Raw genomic sequence first — 19206 nt, forward strand, 5'->3', positions numbered from 1 at the left:
GCCGGACCCCAGCCCGGGGCCCTGAGCCAGCCCGGGGCCGTGGGACGCTCACCCGCCATGACCGCGTCCTCGGAGGGCAGCGGGCCCACGAACAGCTCTCCCCGCTCCAGCAGGGCCCCGAAAAGACGGCTACACGCGCGCACCGCCTCCTGGGTCTCCTCGTGGTCCTCGGACTGCAGGGACAGGCCGGTCGCGGTCGCCCCACTTCGGCCCCGCCCCCCCCAGCCTCCGGCCCGCGCCCCCCGCCCCCCCGAGGCCCCGTCCCCGGCCTCCGACCCCGGGACCCCGGCCGCCGCGACCCGCGCGTCCCCACCTGCAGCACCGCCAGGACGTCGAACACCGCGTTGGCCTGGCCGCGGCTCGCCAGCACCGCCTCCAGCAGGCGGCCCAGCGCCCGGCGCACGCCCTCGGGGCCGGAGTCGCGCTCCATGCCGCCGCCGCACGCGACGGGAACCCGGCCTCGCGCGCCCGCTGACGTCACCTCCCCGCGCAAGGGGCCGCCCGCACGCGGCCGCCGTCGCCCGGCCCCCGCTGTGACGTCACCTCCCCGCGCCCGGAGCGGCCGCCGCCGCCCGGTCCGCCACGTCACCGCTCCGCGCCGCCGCCGTCATCGCGGCGCGTCCGGCCGGCGGGCATGGCGCTCTTCCACGTCGCGCGGTACGCGGGCCCCGAGGCGGCCGGGGCGGAGAGCGAGGCGGGCGGCCGGGCGCGCGCGCTGCTGGAGCGGCTGCAGTGCCGGGCCCGAGAGCGGCAGCAGCGACAGCAGCCGCAGCAGCGCGAGGCCGCACGGGCGGCGGGGGCGGCGGAGGCGGCGGGGCGGCGGCGGCGGAGACCGCGCCGACCGCGGAGGCGCGAAGGCGGCGGGGCGCCGGGGAGCCCGCACGCGCCGCCAGGGAAGCGGCCGAAGGTGGACGGCGAGGACGTGCGCGCAGGTGGGGCCGGTCCGGGCGGGAACGGGGACGCGGCCGTGCGACCGGGGAGCGCGGGGACCTGACGCGCCGCCCCCGGGCCCGCTTCTGCCGCGCAGGGAGCAGCGAGGAGGCGCCGGGCGAGAGCGGCGCGGACGCCGGGGGCGCGGGGCCGCCGGAGCACCCAGGCGGACGGCCCCCGGGAGAGGCGTCGGGGCCTCCAGCCCACGCCCTGCTCCTCGGGGCCGTGGGGAGAAGCGGGGCGCCCAAGGTGAGCGGCCCGGGGCGGGAGGGGAAGCGTCCGACGACCTGGCTTCAGCCCGGAGGGGGGTGTGCGTGGCTGTCGCCCGTCCCGCGCGTGCTGGGGGCAGCCCGCAGGCCCGCGCCTGCGACCGGGGAGGGTCCTTCAGTAGGTGAAGAGCGTCCCCCCGAGTTGTGCGGTCATTTTCCTTGCGGGTGTCCACGCCCTGTGCAAGCTCAGTACCTCCGCGTGTGGATGTAGGAAAGCCCGGTTTCGTGAGTATAGCTGAGCGGGTTTGCAGTTGTCAGAGCCGGGTCTGAAAGTAACCCGAGTCACCTGTGTCTACTGTAAGGAGTTCCTATCCCACTTGGAAAAGAAAATGAGTTTCTGGTGTCTTTCAAGCTGGTCTTTTAATTGGGGTGGAGATTTTCAGTAAGTCCGGGTGGAACAGAAGGGTCCTGGGGTGACTGGGACTGCGGGAAGGAAGCGGTGGGCTTGCCGGTGCGTGGGGGGTGCGGGCACCTTCACCTCCGTGCCTGTGTGGAGGTCCGCCTTGCGTTGGGATAACCCGGGGTAAGACGCACAGCGGAGGGGGTCACTCAGAAGGCCCTGAGGCAGCTGTGAGCTTCAGTGTGTAGGAACAGAGGTGTGTGTGGCTAAGGCTCACAGTGATTGGAAATGAGGTCGGGGGCAAGGGAGTCTCATGTCATGGAAAGCTTTGCAGGCACACCTCAGGTGTGGACGTGATCCTGAGCGTGAGAGGAAGCCCCCACCCCCGGGGGGGTTTGCTCAGGGGACTGGCACTTTCTTGTGCGTTTCCAAATTCCTTTAAAGGCCGTGTGGAAGCTGGGGAAGAGGAGCCGTAGGGAACCTAGTTAGAGTGGTCCGCCGGCCTTGCTGTGGGCTCGTCAGCTTGAGTGAGCCAGAGCTTGGTTTCTGCAGGTCTCACTCCCCGGGCGCCACGGATCCTGGAGTACTCACCGGGCCCCTTTCTCTTTACGGTAGGTCCAGCCTTTCCTGCCTTCGTGGTTGGCTGAGCCCAGCTGTGTTGGAAAGAGTGTCACTGAAGACTCGGTGCCTATCGAGCACATCCCCGCAGTGCACCCCGACATGCAGAAGAAGCTGCGGGCACACGGCATCTCGTCCTACTTCCCAGGTGCTGGGGGCCGGGACAGGCACACCTTGAAGAGCGTCTGCACCAAGAGTCGCACGAGGCCACAGTGCAGCAGCTGTGAACGTGGGCTGCTAGGCATGTCCAGCTTCGAGTGCCATCTGGGTTTCTGGCATCTTTGGCCGCCGGGCCTGATGCTCCGAGAGGCTCTGGTGCTGTCTTGGAGTGCGAACGGCCTAGAGATCGTTGAGGAGGAGCAAGGCTACTCGTGGGTTCAGCGCCTGTGTTGATCCGGAGTATCGGTGCCCGTTGTGACCTGCGTCTCCTCCTCCTCCTCTGTCCCAGTCCAGGCAGCAGTGATCCCTGCCCTCCTGGAGAGCATAGCCGACGGGTTTCTGGTTGCCAGAGGCGGCTACCGGCCCAGAGACCTCTGTGTTTCCGCCCCGACCGGCAGCGGGAAGACTTTGGCCTTTGTCATCCCTGTGGTACAGGTCAGTGAAAGAACCCCCAGCCTCCGAGGGGGCTCTGCAGGCAGGGAGCCGGCTCTGCTGACAGGGGGCTCTCATCACCCCCCAGGCCCTGCTCGGTCGAGCCATCTGCCAGGTCCGTGCCTTGGTTGTGCTGCCCACTAAGGAGCTGGCCCAGCAGGTTCGTGCACCCTACGCCTCTGGGTCAGACCTAGGATCTGTGTCACCGTGCTGCTTCGTACCAGTGTGGTGAACGGCCGCTTCTTCTCCAGGTGTGCAAAGTGTTCAACATCTACACAGATGCCACACCTCTGCGTGTCGCTCTGATCACTGGGCAGAAGTCACTGGTCAAGGAGCAGGAGAGTCTCGTCCAGAAGACGTAGGTCCTGGGGGCCTAGGGGCTCCCCAGGGAACAGGGAGCGGCTGTCTGAACCCTGTCAGCAGGCTCCCTGTGGTGTTGCGGGGGTTGGCGTGGGGCCCTTGGCTGAACCACTCTGCTCCTCAGAGCAGACGGCTTCCGCTGCTTGGCTGATGTGGTGGTGGCCACCCCGGGCCGCCTGGTGGACCACATCGACCAGACTCCAGGATTCAGCCTCCTGCACCTCCGATTCCTGGTATGCTGCACCCCAGAGGAAGGCCGGGGTTTGGAGCCGGTGCTGGCCTCAGCCACCTGACACCAGGCCTCCTGCTTCCCCAGGTCATCGACGAGGCCGACCGCATGATAGACAGCATGCACCAGTCCTGGCTGCCCCGGGTGGTGGAGGCAGCCTTCCCGAGTGATGGTGCCAAGGACCCCTTTGTCCTGCTCCAGAGGCGGCAGCCCCAGGCTCCCACTGCCGCCAGGTACCTGAAGCGGAGTCCTGCCCTGTTCTCGGTGCGGCCGCCCGAGCACAGCCCCATCCGGCTTCCCCTCCGTCTCTGAGACCCACTCGGCCTCAGGCTGGTCTGGTTTGTTCTGGGGCGGTCAGGGTCCAAGGGGGTGGCCAGGGCTCTGTCGGTTAGCTGACCGGGCTGAGACTGCTGTCCCACCACCCGCTCCCCTTTCAGTATCTCTTGTCCTCAGATGCCTCTGCAGAAGCTGCTCTTCTCGGCCACCCTGACCCAGAATCCGGAGAAGCTGCAGCAGCTGGGCCTTCATCAGCCCTGGCTCTTCTCCACGGGGCTGGCGCGCAGAGACCCCGGAGACAGCGACGCAGATAGGGACTCGGGCGGGAAGTACGCCTTCCCAGCCGGACTCTCGGTGAGAGGGGTGTGCAGGGGCGGGAAGGGGGAGCCGCTCCGGCGCTTGGGGCCTGGCCAACCCTGTGCCATCCCCACAGCACCACTACGTGCCCTGCAGCCTCCGCACTAAGCCACTGGCCATCCTGCACCTGATCCTGGAGAAGAATTTCTCAAGGGTCCTCTGCTTTACCAACTCCCGAGAAAACTCCCACAGGTGAGGCCCCGGGGGGAGAGGGGAGCAGAGGGGAGACGGGCTCCAGGCCCCGCCCACTCTGCTCTTTCTGGCTCTTCCCACCCAGGCTCTTCCTGCTAGTCCAGGCTTTCGGAGGTGTGACGGCGGCTGAGTTCTCCTCCCGCTGCGGGCCCGGCCAGAGGAAGGCGGTCTTGAAGCAGTTTGAGCAGGGCAAGATTCAGCTGTGAGTGCCTGCAGACGTGGGGGGGAGACGGCTCAAGCTGGGTAGCAGCCTGGGCTCTCTGCAGGGGGCTTTCCTGCGGGAGACTCGGCTCCTCCGCGAGGAGGCCTCCCCGGCAGGCTCAGGCGGGGTCATGGGCACAGGGCGTCGGGGGCTCCCGGCCTCCAGCAGGGCCCACCCACAGCCCCCGGTGTCCCCCAGCCTCATCAGCACAGACGCCACCGCTCGAGGCATTGACGTGCAGGGCGTGCAGCTGGTCGTCAACTACGACGCCCCCCAGTACCTGCGCACCTACGTGCACCGGTGAGGGTCCCATGCCTTTGGAGGGAGAATCCATGGAGGGAAGCCCCGTCCCATCGGACCCCCGTGCGCCATCGTCCTGGAGGTAGTTGTGCTTGGTTTCAGGGTCGGAAGAACCGCCCGCGCTGGGAGAACTGGACAGGCCTTCACTCTGCTCCTCAAAGTGCAGGTCCGTCTGCTGCAGTCTAACCGGGGGGCGGGGGCTCTGCTGGTAGCACTGCTCGTGGAAAACGGGACCCTTTCTGCTCACTGTCCTGCAGGAGAGGAGATTCCTGCGCATGCTAGCGGAAGCCGGGGTGCCAGACATGACGCGGCAGGACATCCCCAGCGAGCTTCTGCAGCCGCTGGTCCCGCGGTACGAGGAGGCCTTGTCCCAGCTGGAGCGAGCCGTCAAGGTAAGAGGCCGAGGCGTTCCTGACCCGTGTCTCACGTCTGGGAAGACCGAACAACAGCGTGCAGGCAGGGGAGAGTGTGGGAGGGCGGGGAGGGGTGCCCGGCCTGGGGAGGAGGGCTGGGGCCAGAGCTGCACCCAGGTGAGTGCTGGGCCATGCTGTGCTGCTGCTTGGGGGTGGAGAGCCTCAGGGGCAGGGCACAGGCGGCGCCACAGGGCCTTTGCCTCTCCCTGCCGCAGGAGGAACGAAGGCAGAAGGCGCCCTGACGGTCTCGGGGGACAGGCGAGCTGAGCCCCCTGCAGAGCAGACCCTTCCACCCTGTGTCCTCTGCGGGGCTCAGCCGCTTCCTTTCCGGAAAAATCCTGAGCAGCAGCTGCTGGGTACGGAGCAAAAGACAGATTCCTTGGATTTCAGAGGGAGCAACCAGTGGGAAGGGCCTTCTTCCCCTGGCGCGCTGCCTCCTCGTGCCGGGCCCCAGACACGGTCGCTGCGGCAGGCCTGGCGCTGGGCAAGCTCAGGCCTGGGTGAGACGCTCACCGGGCAGCCTCCGCCCGGGGCGGGGATCTCATGAACCTGCTCACGTTACTGCAGAACTGACAGGGTGGCATCCGGGACCCCAGGTGGCCTCAGGGTGTCTGCCACGCCGCACATCCATGAGCCATTCCCGGCGCTGTCACGGCTTCCACGCGGGGCACAGCACACCACGCGGCTGGGGGTACTCCCCACGGGGATGGGACAAACCTCCCGACCCACCAGCGTGCGCTGTGAACGTAATGGAAAACAGGCTTTAGAAGCACTGACCCGGCACTTGTGTAAGGATTTTTGTCCAAAATTGCGTGCTGATATTAAAACAAACTTGAAGAAACCAGGATGGAGCGGTGGTGTCTGGTCTGTCCTGAAAGCATGCTCTTCGCTGCGGCAGGGTGAGGTTCGCAGCCATGTGGTTGCTCATGGGGCCGTGGGAGGGCAGGAAACCTCACGCTCAACGGCCACAGACTTCTGGATGGAGAGCGGCCTTCACGGGAGACCAGCTTACGTCTCCAAACGCGGCTGCACACGGCCCACCCGCCCCGAGCCACCCACCACCACGCACTCCCGCCCCACTTGCTGGGGCCTTGCTGTCTGCTGGAGCCTGGCCGGGCTCTGCATCCGTGGGGGGGGGGGGGGGGGGGGCGGTGGTCAGGACCCACCGCTGGGGCACCGCCGCCACAGACACACCAAGCTGCCTGCTCGCGGGACAGGCTCTCACTTCCCCAAGGAACCCAGGCTCGCAGAGGGTGGCCTTCATCCCGGGCTTCCTTGCGGACGTCCCCTGGACTCAGGAACCCGAGGCTAGGCTGACGGGAGGGCCCGTCCCACCGGCACAGCAAGGCGTGTGCTTCCTGCTGTTGTGTCACCTGTCGCGTCCGCTCACGCGTGACGACTGCTAGTGGGATCTGTGTTCGGGAAGGGGTGACCTGGATACGACACGCTCCAGACTCGGAAACACACATCCGGGACACGGATGCGTGCGCGCGGACAGCTTGTACGCCTGCCCCCACTGCTGGACTCTGACAGCTGGTCTTCAGCTACTTTTCAGCTACCCTGTGTGCAAGGTCGCGGCCTCACTCACTGATCCCCGGCTGCCCGAGCCGTCTGGGGGCAGGAACGGCTCTAATCGGCGTCGGTCCTTCATACGCTGACCGTCGCTAACACGCTCTTCTCCTTGGTCTTACGGACACACAGACAGGTATTTTTTTAAAGATTTTACTCATTCGACAGCGAGCAAAGGAACACAAGCAGGGGTGAGTGGGAGAGGGAGAAGCAGGCTTCCCGCCGAGCAGGAGGCCCGTTCTGGGGCTCCATCCCAGGACCCCAAGAGCATGACCCAGGCCAGAGGCAGACATCATCGACTGAGCCGCCCAGCACCCCTCCTTTGTTCCGCATTTTGCCATTTCAGGAATATTTTAAGATTCTGTATTTTTATTTGAATTCAGTAAGTCAGCACACACCGCATTGTTCGTCTCAGAGGTAGAACTCGGGGACTCGGCGGTTGCACACAACACCCAGTGCTCGTTCCGCCACGAGCCCTCCCGCATGCCATCCCCCCGGTACCCCAGCCCGTTACCCCACCCACCCACCGCCCCCTCCAACAACCCTCAGTGTGTTTCCTATGATTAAGAATCTCACACGGTTCGTCTCCCTGATTGTATTTTTCCTTCCCGTCCTCTGTGTTCCTGTTTTGTTTCTTAAACTTATGTATGAGTGAAATCACATGACACTTGTCTTTCTCGGACTGATCTCGCTTAGCACGATAGATACCCTCTAGTTCCATCCACACCGACGCAAATGGCGAAAGCTCGTTCTTTCTGACGGCTGAGTGATACTCCATCGTCTACATGAACCACATCTTTATCCGTTCATCTGTCGATGGACATCTGGGCTCTTCCCGCAGTTTGGCGATTGTGGACAAGGCTCCTATGAACGCTGGGGTGCACATGCTCCTTTGGATCCTTACTTTAGGGGCAGCCACTGCTGGCAGAGTCTCCCCGTCCCCGTGGCTCTTCCTGCGAGCCCATGCTTCCCGGCCCTGGAGCCCCTTGTGAAAGGCTAATGATCTGCCCACGTCTGGCATTTGTGGGGGCTGCTAGTGGCCCCCCACCCCGGGAGGCTACACTGCAGCTGCGGTCGGGGGGGCTCCCCACCTTCCGAGCAGGGCTCCATTTCTGCGGCGGGCGCACAGCAGTCCGCCTGCACCGTGAGCAAAGAGCCAGCAGGAAGCTCGGCAAACGGGCTAAGAATAAAAACCTCCCCGAGTGCCCATCCCTCCGAAGCCTCCGAAATGCCAACATTGTCTCTGGAAAATATCTGACTGGCCTTTAAGGATAATGTAAGAATCTAAATAAAAATGTATACATGAATGTAAAAAAAAAGGATGAGGGTCTAAAAAGCACAAGGTCAAGTGTGTCATTTTCTGGAACGTCCGCGGTCACCGTGATCTGTCACCACTGACACCACGGAAGCACACGCGGGTCCGTGTTCCACGTTCCTTCTGTGCGCTCTCAGTGCAGATCGCCGTCCCGGGCAGGGTCCTCGCCTGGCCTCCGAGAAGCGCTCGTCCTTGTTTTTTTTTTTTAAGATTTTATTTATTTATTTGACAGACAGAGGTCACAAGTACACTGAGAGGCAGGCAGAGAGAGAGAGGAGGAAGCAGGCTCCCCGCTGAGCAGAGAGCCCGATGCGGGGCTCGATCCCAGGACCCTGAGATCATGACCTGAGCCGAAGGCAGCGGCTTCACCCACTGAGCCCCCCAGGCGCCCCTCGTCCTTGTATTTAAGACACTGGAAGACTTGCTCATTTTGTACCGACACGGTGGTCTGGGAAATGTGTGACATTTCAGGAGACACTTGGGGGCTCCCCACGAGGACCTCCTCTGAGCGCAAACTCGGAATGCTCCCGGGACTCGAAAACCCAGTCTGCGCGCACACGCCCAGAGCAGGTCTCCCAAAACACACCGTCTTCCTGTCTTCCTGTCGCCCCCGCCCCCAAGCCCCTACAGCACAGGCTCACAAGTGGAAACACTTATAAATGCTCCGGGACTTGTTTCAACATGGTGCCTTTCAATACTTTTCTTTGGGTTTAAGCCAACTTGTTACTCAACTAAAGGATACTTTTTATTTTATTTCTTTTCTTACTTGTACCCTCCTCATCCACAAACGTATAAAATTTTTCTGTTCAACATTTCCTCAAATGTGTTTCTTCAATTCAATTTTAAAATCCTTCCATAAAGCAGGTCAAATCCAGGGACAACAAACAGTGCTCTACAGTCTGTGGCACAGAAGCCCACGGAGACTTCCAGCCCGGGCCACGCCTCCACTGAAGGTACCACCAATTCCTACCCAACCTCCCAGCCCCTCCCAGCCCCGCCCAGCCCCTGGCTTCAGACCGGGACTGCACAGGACTGCGCACAGGAACCCAGGCTCACGACGCTCTCCCTGGCCGGCTCTTCCACGCGCCCTTCCGGCGAGTTGACCTGTGCTCAGCCACCAAAATGCCCCTGATTACCCGGTGCAGCCCTGAAGGGTTAACCGAGAATTAAAGACACATTAGTACCCAGCTGTCTTTCACGGAGGGATCCCCTTGTGCTGGTTTAGCCTTCCCACACATTTTTAATTTCTGCTTAAGGCTACGAATTCTTAGGGCGGGGGCCAGCCAATTTTCAGATAAATAAGTGATAAAAGGCTCTTGACAAACACCAAAAACTGAACAAAACAGAGAGTGCTCACAGGCCATGATGCAAACCCCAAGAAGGCAGCCCTTACAGCCTGCCTGGCGTGCAGCACGTGGCTCAGGGACCGTCCACACTTCCGTGGCTGCTGCTGTTCGACCAGACACACAGGCGAGCCTCCCGAGTGGGCGAACAGACACCGGGAGCCGCAGCCCTCGAAGGCTGCAGAAGACTCTGCCACACAACCTGCTGGGGCCACGAGCCCCAGCCCACCCCCCAGCCCGTGGTTTTTCTAAAGCACACAGGCAATCGTAGACTACATCCCAAGCCATCGAACAAAGAAAAATTTTAAGACTCAAAATCCCAAGAAACGGTTTGATTGTAAGGAGCAGATATCTGACACACCCCGAGATATTTGAAAACAAGTATTAAATAAAATCTTTAAAGTGTAAAACCTTTGACAGGAATTCCACATTAGACATATGTGTCTCCATATAAAATGGGGAAGGGGCACTGCCTACAAAGTCACTAGCGGGGAAAAAAAAAGTCACTAGCAGTGTCCGCCCCGAGTCATAGTTTGACACCTTCAAGAGACACACAAAACCTCCCAGAACCACAAATCCCAGACTACGCAGCCGAACACGTCTCTGCTCATCCTGAAATCTAGATGGAAGTGACCGCGATCTGTGGCACCCGCCAGCTCACCCGTTCTGTCGCTCCGCGGGAAGGGCACACACTCCTTCCTGCTGTCCTTTGCTGTGCACGCATCTCCGTGTTTCTAGACACAGGAGAGGGCACGTGAGTGCATCAGATGGTGCAATAAAACACTGCTGAGTGTCGACTCAGTGCCGAGCTCCCGCAGCCGGCTTTCCTGGCTGACAAAAGGAAACCAGGCGATGTGGGAGGCCCTGGAGGGAGTGGGGGACACTGAGGGTCAGACCCTGACTGCGCTGATAGCTGGGTTGAAATCCCAGCTTTTCCTCCAATGGTCCACACGACCTGGGATAAAACACTTAGAACCACAAACAGTTTTCAATTGTCCAAATAAGGAACTCAGAAACACAATCTTAATTGTTTAACATTATTTCATCATTTCAACATTTCCAAGATTCTAACCACCCCACTGCTCTTCTCTATTTGGTGACTGTGCCCTGTCTCTGGCCTCAGGAACCCACTGCGGGGCTCCCCCCCCGCCCGACAGGTGTGGCCACCCCCATGCGAGATGCCACATTGTACCCTCTGCGATGAGCCACGTGGTACCTCCCTTGGGACTAAGTAGATCTCCCCCCTCCACTGGCCCGGCCCCCACCTGCCCTGCAGTGCAAGGTCCTCCCCACGTGAGCGATTGCCCGCTAACCAAGCACACTCACCTCGGCGCCTGTATTTACTCAAATTAAGGGAATACACGCCCAAGGAAAACTAAGAATACCACTTCTGTCCAAGCACCAGAGGGACCATCCCAAGCCCGTGAAGCCTCTGCGTCCCCTCACCCCTGCTCCCAGGCTTAAAGACAGCAGAGCCGCCTGCAGGGGCGGGGCACCCAGCAGAAACACGGAACAGAGGCAGACGGACGGAAAGCAGCCAAGACGGGAAGGGAGGCCGACAGCCAAGCCCCCGAGGAGCTGGACAGACAGGAGGACGCGAAGAGCTACCTCCCTGCTCCGGACCCTGCGCGGGCTGTGGCACAGACGAGACGGCTGCTCGAAAGACCCCTCTGATCTCAGTCTGCTGTGCTGACAAGTACAGTAAATGCTTCCACTTCGGATCCTCTCTAAACGGCGCCGCTGTCCCGGGTCCGCGTGGCCCCGAGGCAGAATCTTACCAGCCTTACTTGCGCTGCAGGCCTGGCCGGTCGGGAGCGCTGCGCAGGGATGCCCTCCTGGCCCACAGGCTGGCCCGCAGGGATGCTGGCGCGTTGCTGGCCGTGGGGCACGCACAGCTGTCCGCACAGGACACACGGACGGGGCGCTGAGGCTGCTGGAGACCGTGCGGAAGGCCGCGGAGCAGCATCGTGGCGGGCGGCGGTGGCCTGTCCGGGAAGAGCTGGGGACTCCGCAGACTGCCGCTGGGCTCACGGTCTCTCCCGCCCCGCGCGGACCTTCAGCCGGAACGGAGCACGTGCTCAGTGAGGAAGAAACTTCTCGGAAGCGCGACCTGCCCCTCCGGGTGCCCGCGTGTGTGCGGGCGGGCTGCGACCAGAGAGCAGCCAGGCCTGGGGAGGGCTGGCCTGACCTGGGGAGGGAGCCCACCGAGCACTCGCGGGGCTGCCCATCCCCAGCCCGGCCGCACTGCGGCGGGCTCCACTTCCATCCGGGGAGCCGGCCGGCTGGGTCCTGCCCACACGACAGGGGCCGCTGCTTACGCGGAGGAAGCCCATGGCTCCCCGGGCTGCATGGCCCCGGGGCGGCCCCTGCCCACCAGCGGGCATCCCGACAGCGGCCCCGGACGGCCGGGCCGTGAGCACGCAGAGCCGCGGCCGTACGCAGGCCGGAGGACGCACGCGGGGAGCCCCGGCTGGACGAGGTCCACAGAGCCCTCCCGCCCGGAGCGGGGCCGGGGCCGACCCTTCGTGGGGACAGGGCTGCAGCCGGACGCGCACTGCAGACACGTGAGGGTCCCTTGGGGTCGCGTGTCACAGTGGGGCGACGCTGGGGGCGCAGCAGCCGTGTCTGTGCTGCACGTCCTCAAAGCGGCCTTGTGACGGCCTTTAGCTTACCTTCGTGGCCACCGGAGACTAACCCACAGACTGGGGAGGGGGCAGAAGGTGCAGGTTCTTCGCCTGGGATCGGGAGCCCCCAGGTGCAGGTGCTGCTCCCTGACCAGGGAAGCAGCGTGGCGGGGCGTGGATCCCGTCTCCCTTGCTCAGGCCTCTCCCCAGAGGCAGACACCCCTTTCTAGGATTTTCTGTGCATATCCAGGCATATAGGCCATAGCTCCATTCGGAGAGCATCCCACACGATTCTGCACTTTCCTATTTACTGAGCCTTGACAGGACCCTTCTTCCATGGTTCTACCTTGTTCTTGATGGCTACGCTCTAGGGCGCCTGCGTGGCTCAACTGGTCAAGCACAGTCTGCCTTCAGTTCGGGTCAGGTCATGAGCTCCGGGGTCCTGGGATCGACCCCCATCCATGTCAGGCTCCCTGCTCAGCAGAGAGCCTGCGTCTCCCTCTGCCCTGCCCCACTGCTCCTCTCTGGCTCCCCCAAATGAATAAAAAATCTTTTTAAGGGCCGCCTGGGTGGCTCAGTGGGTTAAGCCTCTGCCTTCGGTTCAGGTCATGATCTCAGGGTTCAGGGATCGAGCCCCGCATCGGGCTCTCTGCTCAGCGGGGAGCCTGCTTCCTCCTCTCTCTCTCTGCCTGCTTGTGATCTCTGTCAAATAAATAAAATATATATTTTTTAAATCTTTAAAAAAAATAGCTACATTGTTTCTCTGAATGTACATACCATAATTTATCCAGTAAGATGAGACGTTTGGAAGATTTTTTGAGGGTATGGGTGATGCGAGCCAAGGACAGAGAAGGGAAGAACCGCTGACCGGAACCTATGACAGAAGTCCCCCTCTTTTCTCCCCTGAACCACAGCCCCTAATCTGGGCCGTGGAAAGCACGTTGGCAGAGGCTGACCGGGATCTGAGCAGCAGAGACCAAGCGGTCAACAGACCTAAGCGAGACCTCTAGAGCTGGCCTGCGGGTGAGCCTGCTGGGCACGTTTCCTTTTAAACCGAGCCGAGATGCCCCTGTGCGCTGGGGGTGGAGGAAAACGGACCCCCGGGCTCAGATACGGACCCCACGGCAGCCAGGTAGCAGAACCACAGCACTAAGCAGCGGCAGCCCCACCTCCAATGCCCACAGAAATATAGCCTGGGGCCAGAGGAGCACATCCTAGGCCTCCGGCATACGTACAGCCAGCAAGAACGTGACCATACATACAGTCATGGTACGGAAAGGTTCAGAAATCACGATCTTCTCCACTGGGAATAATCCACTGAGCACAGGTGGCAGAGGCTAAGAGATGTGCAAATGTCACAACTGCCTTGGGAGAGGGGCACACAGGAGGAAAGCAGGGCCCCGAGGAGCAGTCACTGGCCCCAGAGTGCAGAGCAACACATCCACGGAGCACAGGGTCCCAAGCACCCCATCCTCTCCACACCAAGCACCTGGCAGGGACTCGGCAAACAAAGGGTCCCACGCGAGCTGCCCTTGACTTCCCCCACCCGTCTGTGGATGCAGGAAACACAGAGGAGCCCGCACACTGGGCTTTGAGGTAAGGGGACAAGAAATGGGAGCCCGGGGCCACAGGCCCACATGGCTTCCAGGCCCCCCTCGCTGCAGTGGAAGACAAAAATAACCAGATTTCCCGGGGTGCTTCTTAGCAGTGTATGAAGTTGTTCATTTTTAATTAAAAAGTGTGTATGTTTTGGGGGCACCTGGGTGGCTCAGTGGGTTAAAGCCTCTGCCTTCGGCTCAGGTCACGATCCCAGGGTCCTGGGATCGAGCCCCGCATCGGGCTCTCTGCTCAGCAGGAAGCCTGCTTCCTCCTCTCTCTCTGCCTGCCTCTCTGCCTACTTGTGTCTCTGTCTGTCAAATAAATAAAATCTTTAAAAAAAAAAAAAAAGTAGATATGTTTTGTTACTCTCAACTTTTTTTTAAAAAAGATTTTATTTAAGAGCAAGCGAGGGAGTGGGCAGGGGAGGAGCAGAGGGAGAGGAGAGACAAGCTCCAGTAGACCGCGCTGCGCACAGAGCCCGACGTGGGGCTGGATCCCAGAACGCCGAGATCATGACCCGAGCCCAAACCAAGAGTCAGACGTTCAACTGATTGAGCCACCCAGGCGCCCCCAGAAACGTTTTTTTTTAAAGGTTTTATTTATTTGAGAGGTAGGGAAAGGGAGAAGCATGCTCCCCATGGAGCAGGGAGCCCGATGTGGGGCTTCATCTCAGGACCCAGAGAGCATGACCTGAGCTGAAGGCAGACACCCAACCATCTGAGCCACTGAGGTGCCCCCAGAAACTCTTTTTTTAACAAAAGGAAAAGAACTCAAAAACAAAAGAGATGATAAAGCAGGCCGCCTGCTCAGAGCAGTGTTGGGTAGAGCGTGTGTGAGGCCCCATGTGGGAGGCCCCACCTGACCTTCCTCCCAACGGGGAGCACCAGGTCACAGGAGGACAGGGCAGCGGGGGCAGCGCTGTCCACACAGACCAGGTAATCCTCCGTCTCCACAGGGAGTGCGCGGCTTTCCCTGAGAACCAACCCACACGCTCCACTCCCCCCACGGCGGGGGTCAGTCAGGAGAATCAAGCCCGGCCTCCAACCCTGCATGCCTTCCCGCTGTGTTTTCTTCACACAAATCAAACAAAACTCGCATCTTATTTTAACTTGAATACTAGTTTTGTACAAAAGAGAAAATGAAAAAGCATAGAAAAAGGTCATTTTATTATACCTTTTGTTTGGTGGGATATCAGTGCCCTTTTTAAAACCCTACTATTCAAGTACAAACGGGTATGTTTACAAAGTATTTACAATTTCAGTCTTCTTCCTTTATATTTGAAACGTGACAGCCGTGTGGTGACGCAGGGGACAGAAAGTGGTGAAGACTGCCTGTAGGCGAGCCCCGCCTCCGGGGCATCACGCAGGAAGAGCCCCGGGCCAGCCTGGATCAGAGCCGGCAGCTGCCCACGATGCGCCAGAGGAGGGAGCCGGACAACGCTCCCGCATGCTGTCCTGGCCAGGGCGCCGGTTCTTGGGCCATGCGGGAGTTTGCGGGCAGAACCACCCCACACTCGCGTGGAGCTCAGAAAGGACAGTGGACCCCTGACAGCAGAAGACGGAGAGAACCACACCCGGGGAGGAGGAGGTTTCCTGGAGCAGCTGGTGAAGCCGGGGACCCCTGGTGCATCTAAGTCGGACAAAAGCCAACCGTCTGCCCTGGGTCCCACGTAAGCAGCCAGGGAAGGACGCAGCCTCGCACACGAGGGCCGCTCATTCACACACTGAGGCAGGCAGGGGCCCAGGCCACAAACGCGGGCGCGCTGGCTCACTTCTGTCCCAGCAGACGGCCCGAGCAGGGTGCGCCAAAGCGGGTGCAAACAGATCCTCTTCCTCCTCCGGGCCAACTGCCAGCGGTCCCAGAAGTGGGGGGCCAGGTGCACCGCGCACACAAATCACGCCGCACCTCTGCACATCGGGGTAGGAGCACAAAAGTCCCCGGCACGCTGTCCTCTCCTGGCAGCATGGGCCACGCCAGAGGGTGGTGGTGAGAACACACATCGCAGCACTGCCTCCACACAGTGGAGCGAACTATCATGTTAAGTCCCTTCCATTTTTTTCAACACTTGATTTTTACCTTTCTCCAAATTTCTCACCCAGAGCTCAGTAATGAGCTGCCCAGTTGCTTCAGTAGATGCTGCCATGTTACCATCCACGTAAATCGATGGGAAACCAAAACTACGGTCCGCGTTCCTTCATGCCACTCAAAGCGGAACACAGGGAGGACAGAGAAAAGGAGCAGGGAGACTCCCTCAGAATGCCCACACACAGCCCACATGACCTGGGTTTCTGGACCCACAGCAGAAGAGAGCCACAGAGCCAGCACACAGAGCGGGGAGCCCGATGCGCGCCTGGGCCTGGGAGACAGCGTCCAGGTAAGCAGACGTCATCGGCCAAACGCGCCCACTGCAAACACTTACACTAGCTCACTGCAGTGAAAAAATAAAACAGAAGCAAACACGGGGCCTCCTCTTTGTCCCTCAAGTGCGTCCCCAAATACTGCATAGAAGGTCCTCTGCTTTGCACGGACCCACAAGGGAGTGCATCTGCTCCCGGGCGCGACGCCGGCGTCACGAGAAACAGAAGTCTGGCTCACCAGCCCGCGAGGAAGCACTCACGATGCCCATGTCTATCGGGGACCCTGCACAGTCCACGGAGGCTGCTCACTGTCCGCAGGTCCCGCCTGAGCTGGGCGGGAGAGCGATGGGGTGGGCGTCCGACCCTCACACAGCAGTCCAGGCCCCACAGCCCGAGATGGGAGCCTCACGGAGTTCACCGGAGCCACTCCTGGGTTCCGTCCACACGCGCACTTCTTCCGCCAGCCGCGAGTGTCCTGGATGTGCTGTAAGGACACCCGTGGCACCGCGGGCGGGCCTGACGTGAGCCCCACTGGCTGCTCTTTGGAATGAAAATTCAGTCGGGGACAGTGAGCCTTCACATGGCCGGAAGAGGTCATGAATGGACCTGGAAACACCTCAGAGGAGGGAAAGAGAAAACCACACTGGCCGCCTCGGACCGGAGATGATCTCCTCAGCCGACCTCTCTCCTCTCCAAGGACCAGAATGCGCGTTCAGGTAGGAGTACAGAACCAAGCAGAGGCGGATGCTGTCCAAGACCAGGTTTCAGGCTCAAGAGCTCTCCTCTACGACTCACTGCCCCTCCACATGGCCCCGTGCAGAACACCGCACACACACGAGACCTGGCACTACCTCTCTGCAGAGACGGGAAGCTGAAGGCGCCAGCAGCACCTCCGCCGTCGGTCACCGGACATGGGCACGGGGGCACGGGCCACGGCTCACCGCTCCCCGCAGTGTTGGACGCAGGAGAGTAAAACGATGACACTACTTTGTTTCCGTTATAACCTCCCCGGGGCCAAACACCTCCAACGACACCGTTCCACGGTTCAACAATAAATAACGTGCCTGCTCCTGACTCGGCGGCGGAGTGCCCCGAGGCCCGCCCGCCGCTGCGACTAGGGGCACGGGGGCTTGGCGGGCGTCTTCAGCCGGACGGCAGGGACTCGCATCTGCAGCTTGGGCTGCTGGCCGGGGCTGTCGGAGCTGGCCGGCACCGGGGCGGGGGCGGCGACGCCGGGGTTCTGCAGCTGGCCGGCCGCCGTCGGCACCACCTGCTGCTGCATGAGCTTCTGCTGCACCACCTGCGCGGTCGCCGTCACCGTGGGGATCATCTGCACCTGCTGCCCGGCCGCCGTCGCCTGAGTCAGGGTCACAGTCTGCGGGGAGGCCTGAGCCGAACGGTCAGAAAACACACACGGCCTAGTAACACGGCCAACTAAACGTTCTTGGGGGGTGGGGGTGGGGGTTCAGAAGCTTCCTCAGCACAAGCGCTTCTGGGAGATGGGGGAACCACGTGATGTATCACGGTTCGACCTCTAGTTTCCGACCACACAGAAGCAGGAAAGAGCCACTGAATGAAATCACTTCTGCTTTTGGGCAAAGCCTGACGGCTGGGGGCTGGGGGCGGCATTTGGCTTCTAGTGCATTTGGTGCCTTGGAATCTACATGCCATGGGACTTTGAACAAAACAAAAACGGTGTTTTGTTCAAAGGTGCTGCTTTACACAGCTACATTTTGCAGCAGTACATAAAAGGGCAGGAGCCTGATGGTTTGGCGAAAACAGTCACTGCTGTCCCCAGTAGTACTGACACTTCCAAGACCAAAGTCACCACAAACAGACTGTTTTGTGTTTCCCTAAAACTAAGGCATGGGGGCTTCGGGTCAGAGGACGCATCTGAAATCGCCAGCTGAAGGAGAGGTCCCACAGATCCCCACAGGCTCCTTTCGGACACCTGGCACTGAGTTTGAACTGGCTGCTCAGCTTGTGTCCTGCCAGCCTAAAGACTAAGTGCTGTCCCCAAATTAATCTTTCCTGAATTATGAACATCAAAAGTGACTCTCTGATAGTTAGTCTTCTACTTTCTCAGAGTGAAAACCAAAAACCCCTCTGAGGGGAAGCGTGAAGGTTACCGAAAAGCCCATGTGGGACTCCCGGGAGGGCTGTGCGTCTGCACGTCCTACCTGCTGGGAAGCAGAGGCCACCTGCTGGATGCCGGCCACGGGTGTCTGCTGCTGGACCACTTGAGGGAGTTTGGCAACCTGTGAGAAACAAAACAAGCCAAATGCAGAATTTACGTGAACGTGTGCACAAGCAGACTGCCCCCTCTCCTTCCTTCTCAGTTCTTAATACAAACGCAGGAACAGAGCAGGGGCCAGATGCCACCCCAGAGCAATTCTCCATTTGCTGGCCGGAGCCCCTCAGCGCCCGCTCCTGCGGAGGAGCACCCGCCTCCCTCGTCTGCAGGTAGTGGGGACCGGCAGCTCGCCTGCTCTCATCCTTCAGTCACGGCTTCTCTTTCACCAGCAACCGCTCTGGGTTTATGTAAGAGAACTACACTGAGGATGGAGTGACCCAGACTGACTCACGACAGTCCCCTCTTCAAGTCTGGGCACCGTTCCAGGAAGGCACCCTCCCCAAGAAATGATCTGGACCAACCGGGGTTCAGCCCCGTTCGACACGTGCCAACGTCTCAGGGCAGTTAGCGTATCACCTTGCGGTGTTTTCCTCCAGCATGACGCGATCCTCACTCCCGACAAACCTCTCAACCCTACGCCACCTGGTGCACGCGTCATCCCACGCATGCATGGCTGCCTCAACACGGCGAGACAATTCAGGCCCGTGTATACCCTGTCGGGGTGTCAGGCCAGAGAAGCACAACAGGTCCTGAGCAGCCAGCTGCTGGGGGCCGGATACCCCCACCGGGTCTCTAACCGGTAGGACAGGGTGGAAGTAAGGCTGTCTGAGACAGTTCTGCAGGAAATGTGAATGACATGACATACTTGTGGCAGACTCCGAGGCAGTGCTGGCTCCCACTGTAAAACCTGAAACCACCGGAAAGCACTTTCTAGTTCACTATAACTCAAATAAAAGTTATAAACAGGATCTGCTAAGACAAAAAGAGCCCATGCCTGGAAGCTCTCGGCCCTGGTAGGAAAGCAAGACTCGGGGAGCAGGAGCAGGACGCCCCTGCACAGGGTGGGCCAGCACGGCCACCCACAGAAGGAACTCCCAGTTCCAGAGCCAAGCAGAGGCAGGAATCCAGAGCAAGGAGCCGAGGCACGGCAGACCAGAGGCCAAGTCCAAACTCGGGCAGGACCGCTCA

The 19206-nt window shown here is 60.8% G+C and overlaps 3 protein-coding genes across 16 annotated transcripts in view; 1 reads left to right on the plus strand and 2 right to left on the minus strand.

The window, feature by feature from the left end:
* NOC4L (nucleolar complex associated 4 homolog) overlaps positions 1–467 on the minus strand; it is a 5910-nt gene extending 5443 nt beyond the window's left edge. The window contains exons 1-2 of the mRNA XM_059408145.1: positions 314–467; positions 53–173 (exon numbers count right to left, since the gene is read on the minus strand). Of these exons, the coding sequence (XP_059264128.1) occupies positions 53–173; positions 314–430 (238 nt within the window). The 5' untranslated portion in view covers positions 431–467. The remainder of the gene's footprint in view (positions 1–52; positions 174–313) is intronic.
* A 161-nt stretch (positions 468–628) lies between these two features.
* DDX51 (DEAD-box helicase 51) lies at positions 629–5922 on the plus strand. The gene is given in 15 exon segments (XM_059408146.1): positions 629–1018; positions 1021–1179; positions 2155–2305; positions 2606–2751; positions 2837–2908; positions 3000–3106; positions 3233–3341; positions 3425–3570; positions 3775–3967; positions 4047–4162; positions 4248–4364; positions 4563–4664; positions 4767–4830; positions 4922–5056; positions 5293–5922. Coding segments are annotated over 15 exon segments (2028 nt in total). The 5' UTR covers positions 629–634; the 3' UTR covers positions 5320–5922.
* An 8749-nt stretch (positions 5923–14671) lies between these two features.
* Positions 14672–19206, minus strand: part of EP400 (E1A binding protein p400) — a 98021-nt gene continuing 93486 nt past the window's right edge. For all 14 annotated transcript variants that reach the window (XM_059408160.1, XM_059408150.1, XM_059408154.1 and 11 more), the window contains 2 exons: positions 18065–18142; positions 14672–17271 (listed from right to left, as the gene is read on the minus strand). In XM_059408160.1, the coding sequence (XP_059264143.1) occupies positions 16999–17271; positions 18065–18142 (351 nt within the window). In that variant the 3' untranslated portion in view covers positions 14672–16998. The remainder of the gene's footprint in view (positions 17272–18064; positions 18143–19206) is intronic.

The sequence above is a fragment of the Mustela nigripes genome, chromosome 8, assembly GCF_022355385.1.
Source record: "Mustela nigripes isolate SB6536 chromosome 8, MUSNIG.SB6536, whole genome shotgun sequence".
NCBI classification, from domain to species: domain Eukaryota; kingdom Metazoa; phylum Chordata; class Mammalia; order Carnivora; family Mustelidae; genus Mustela; species Mustela nigripes.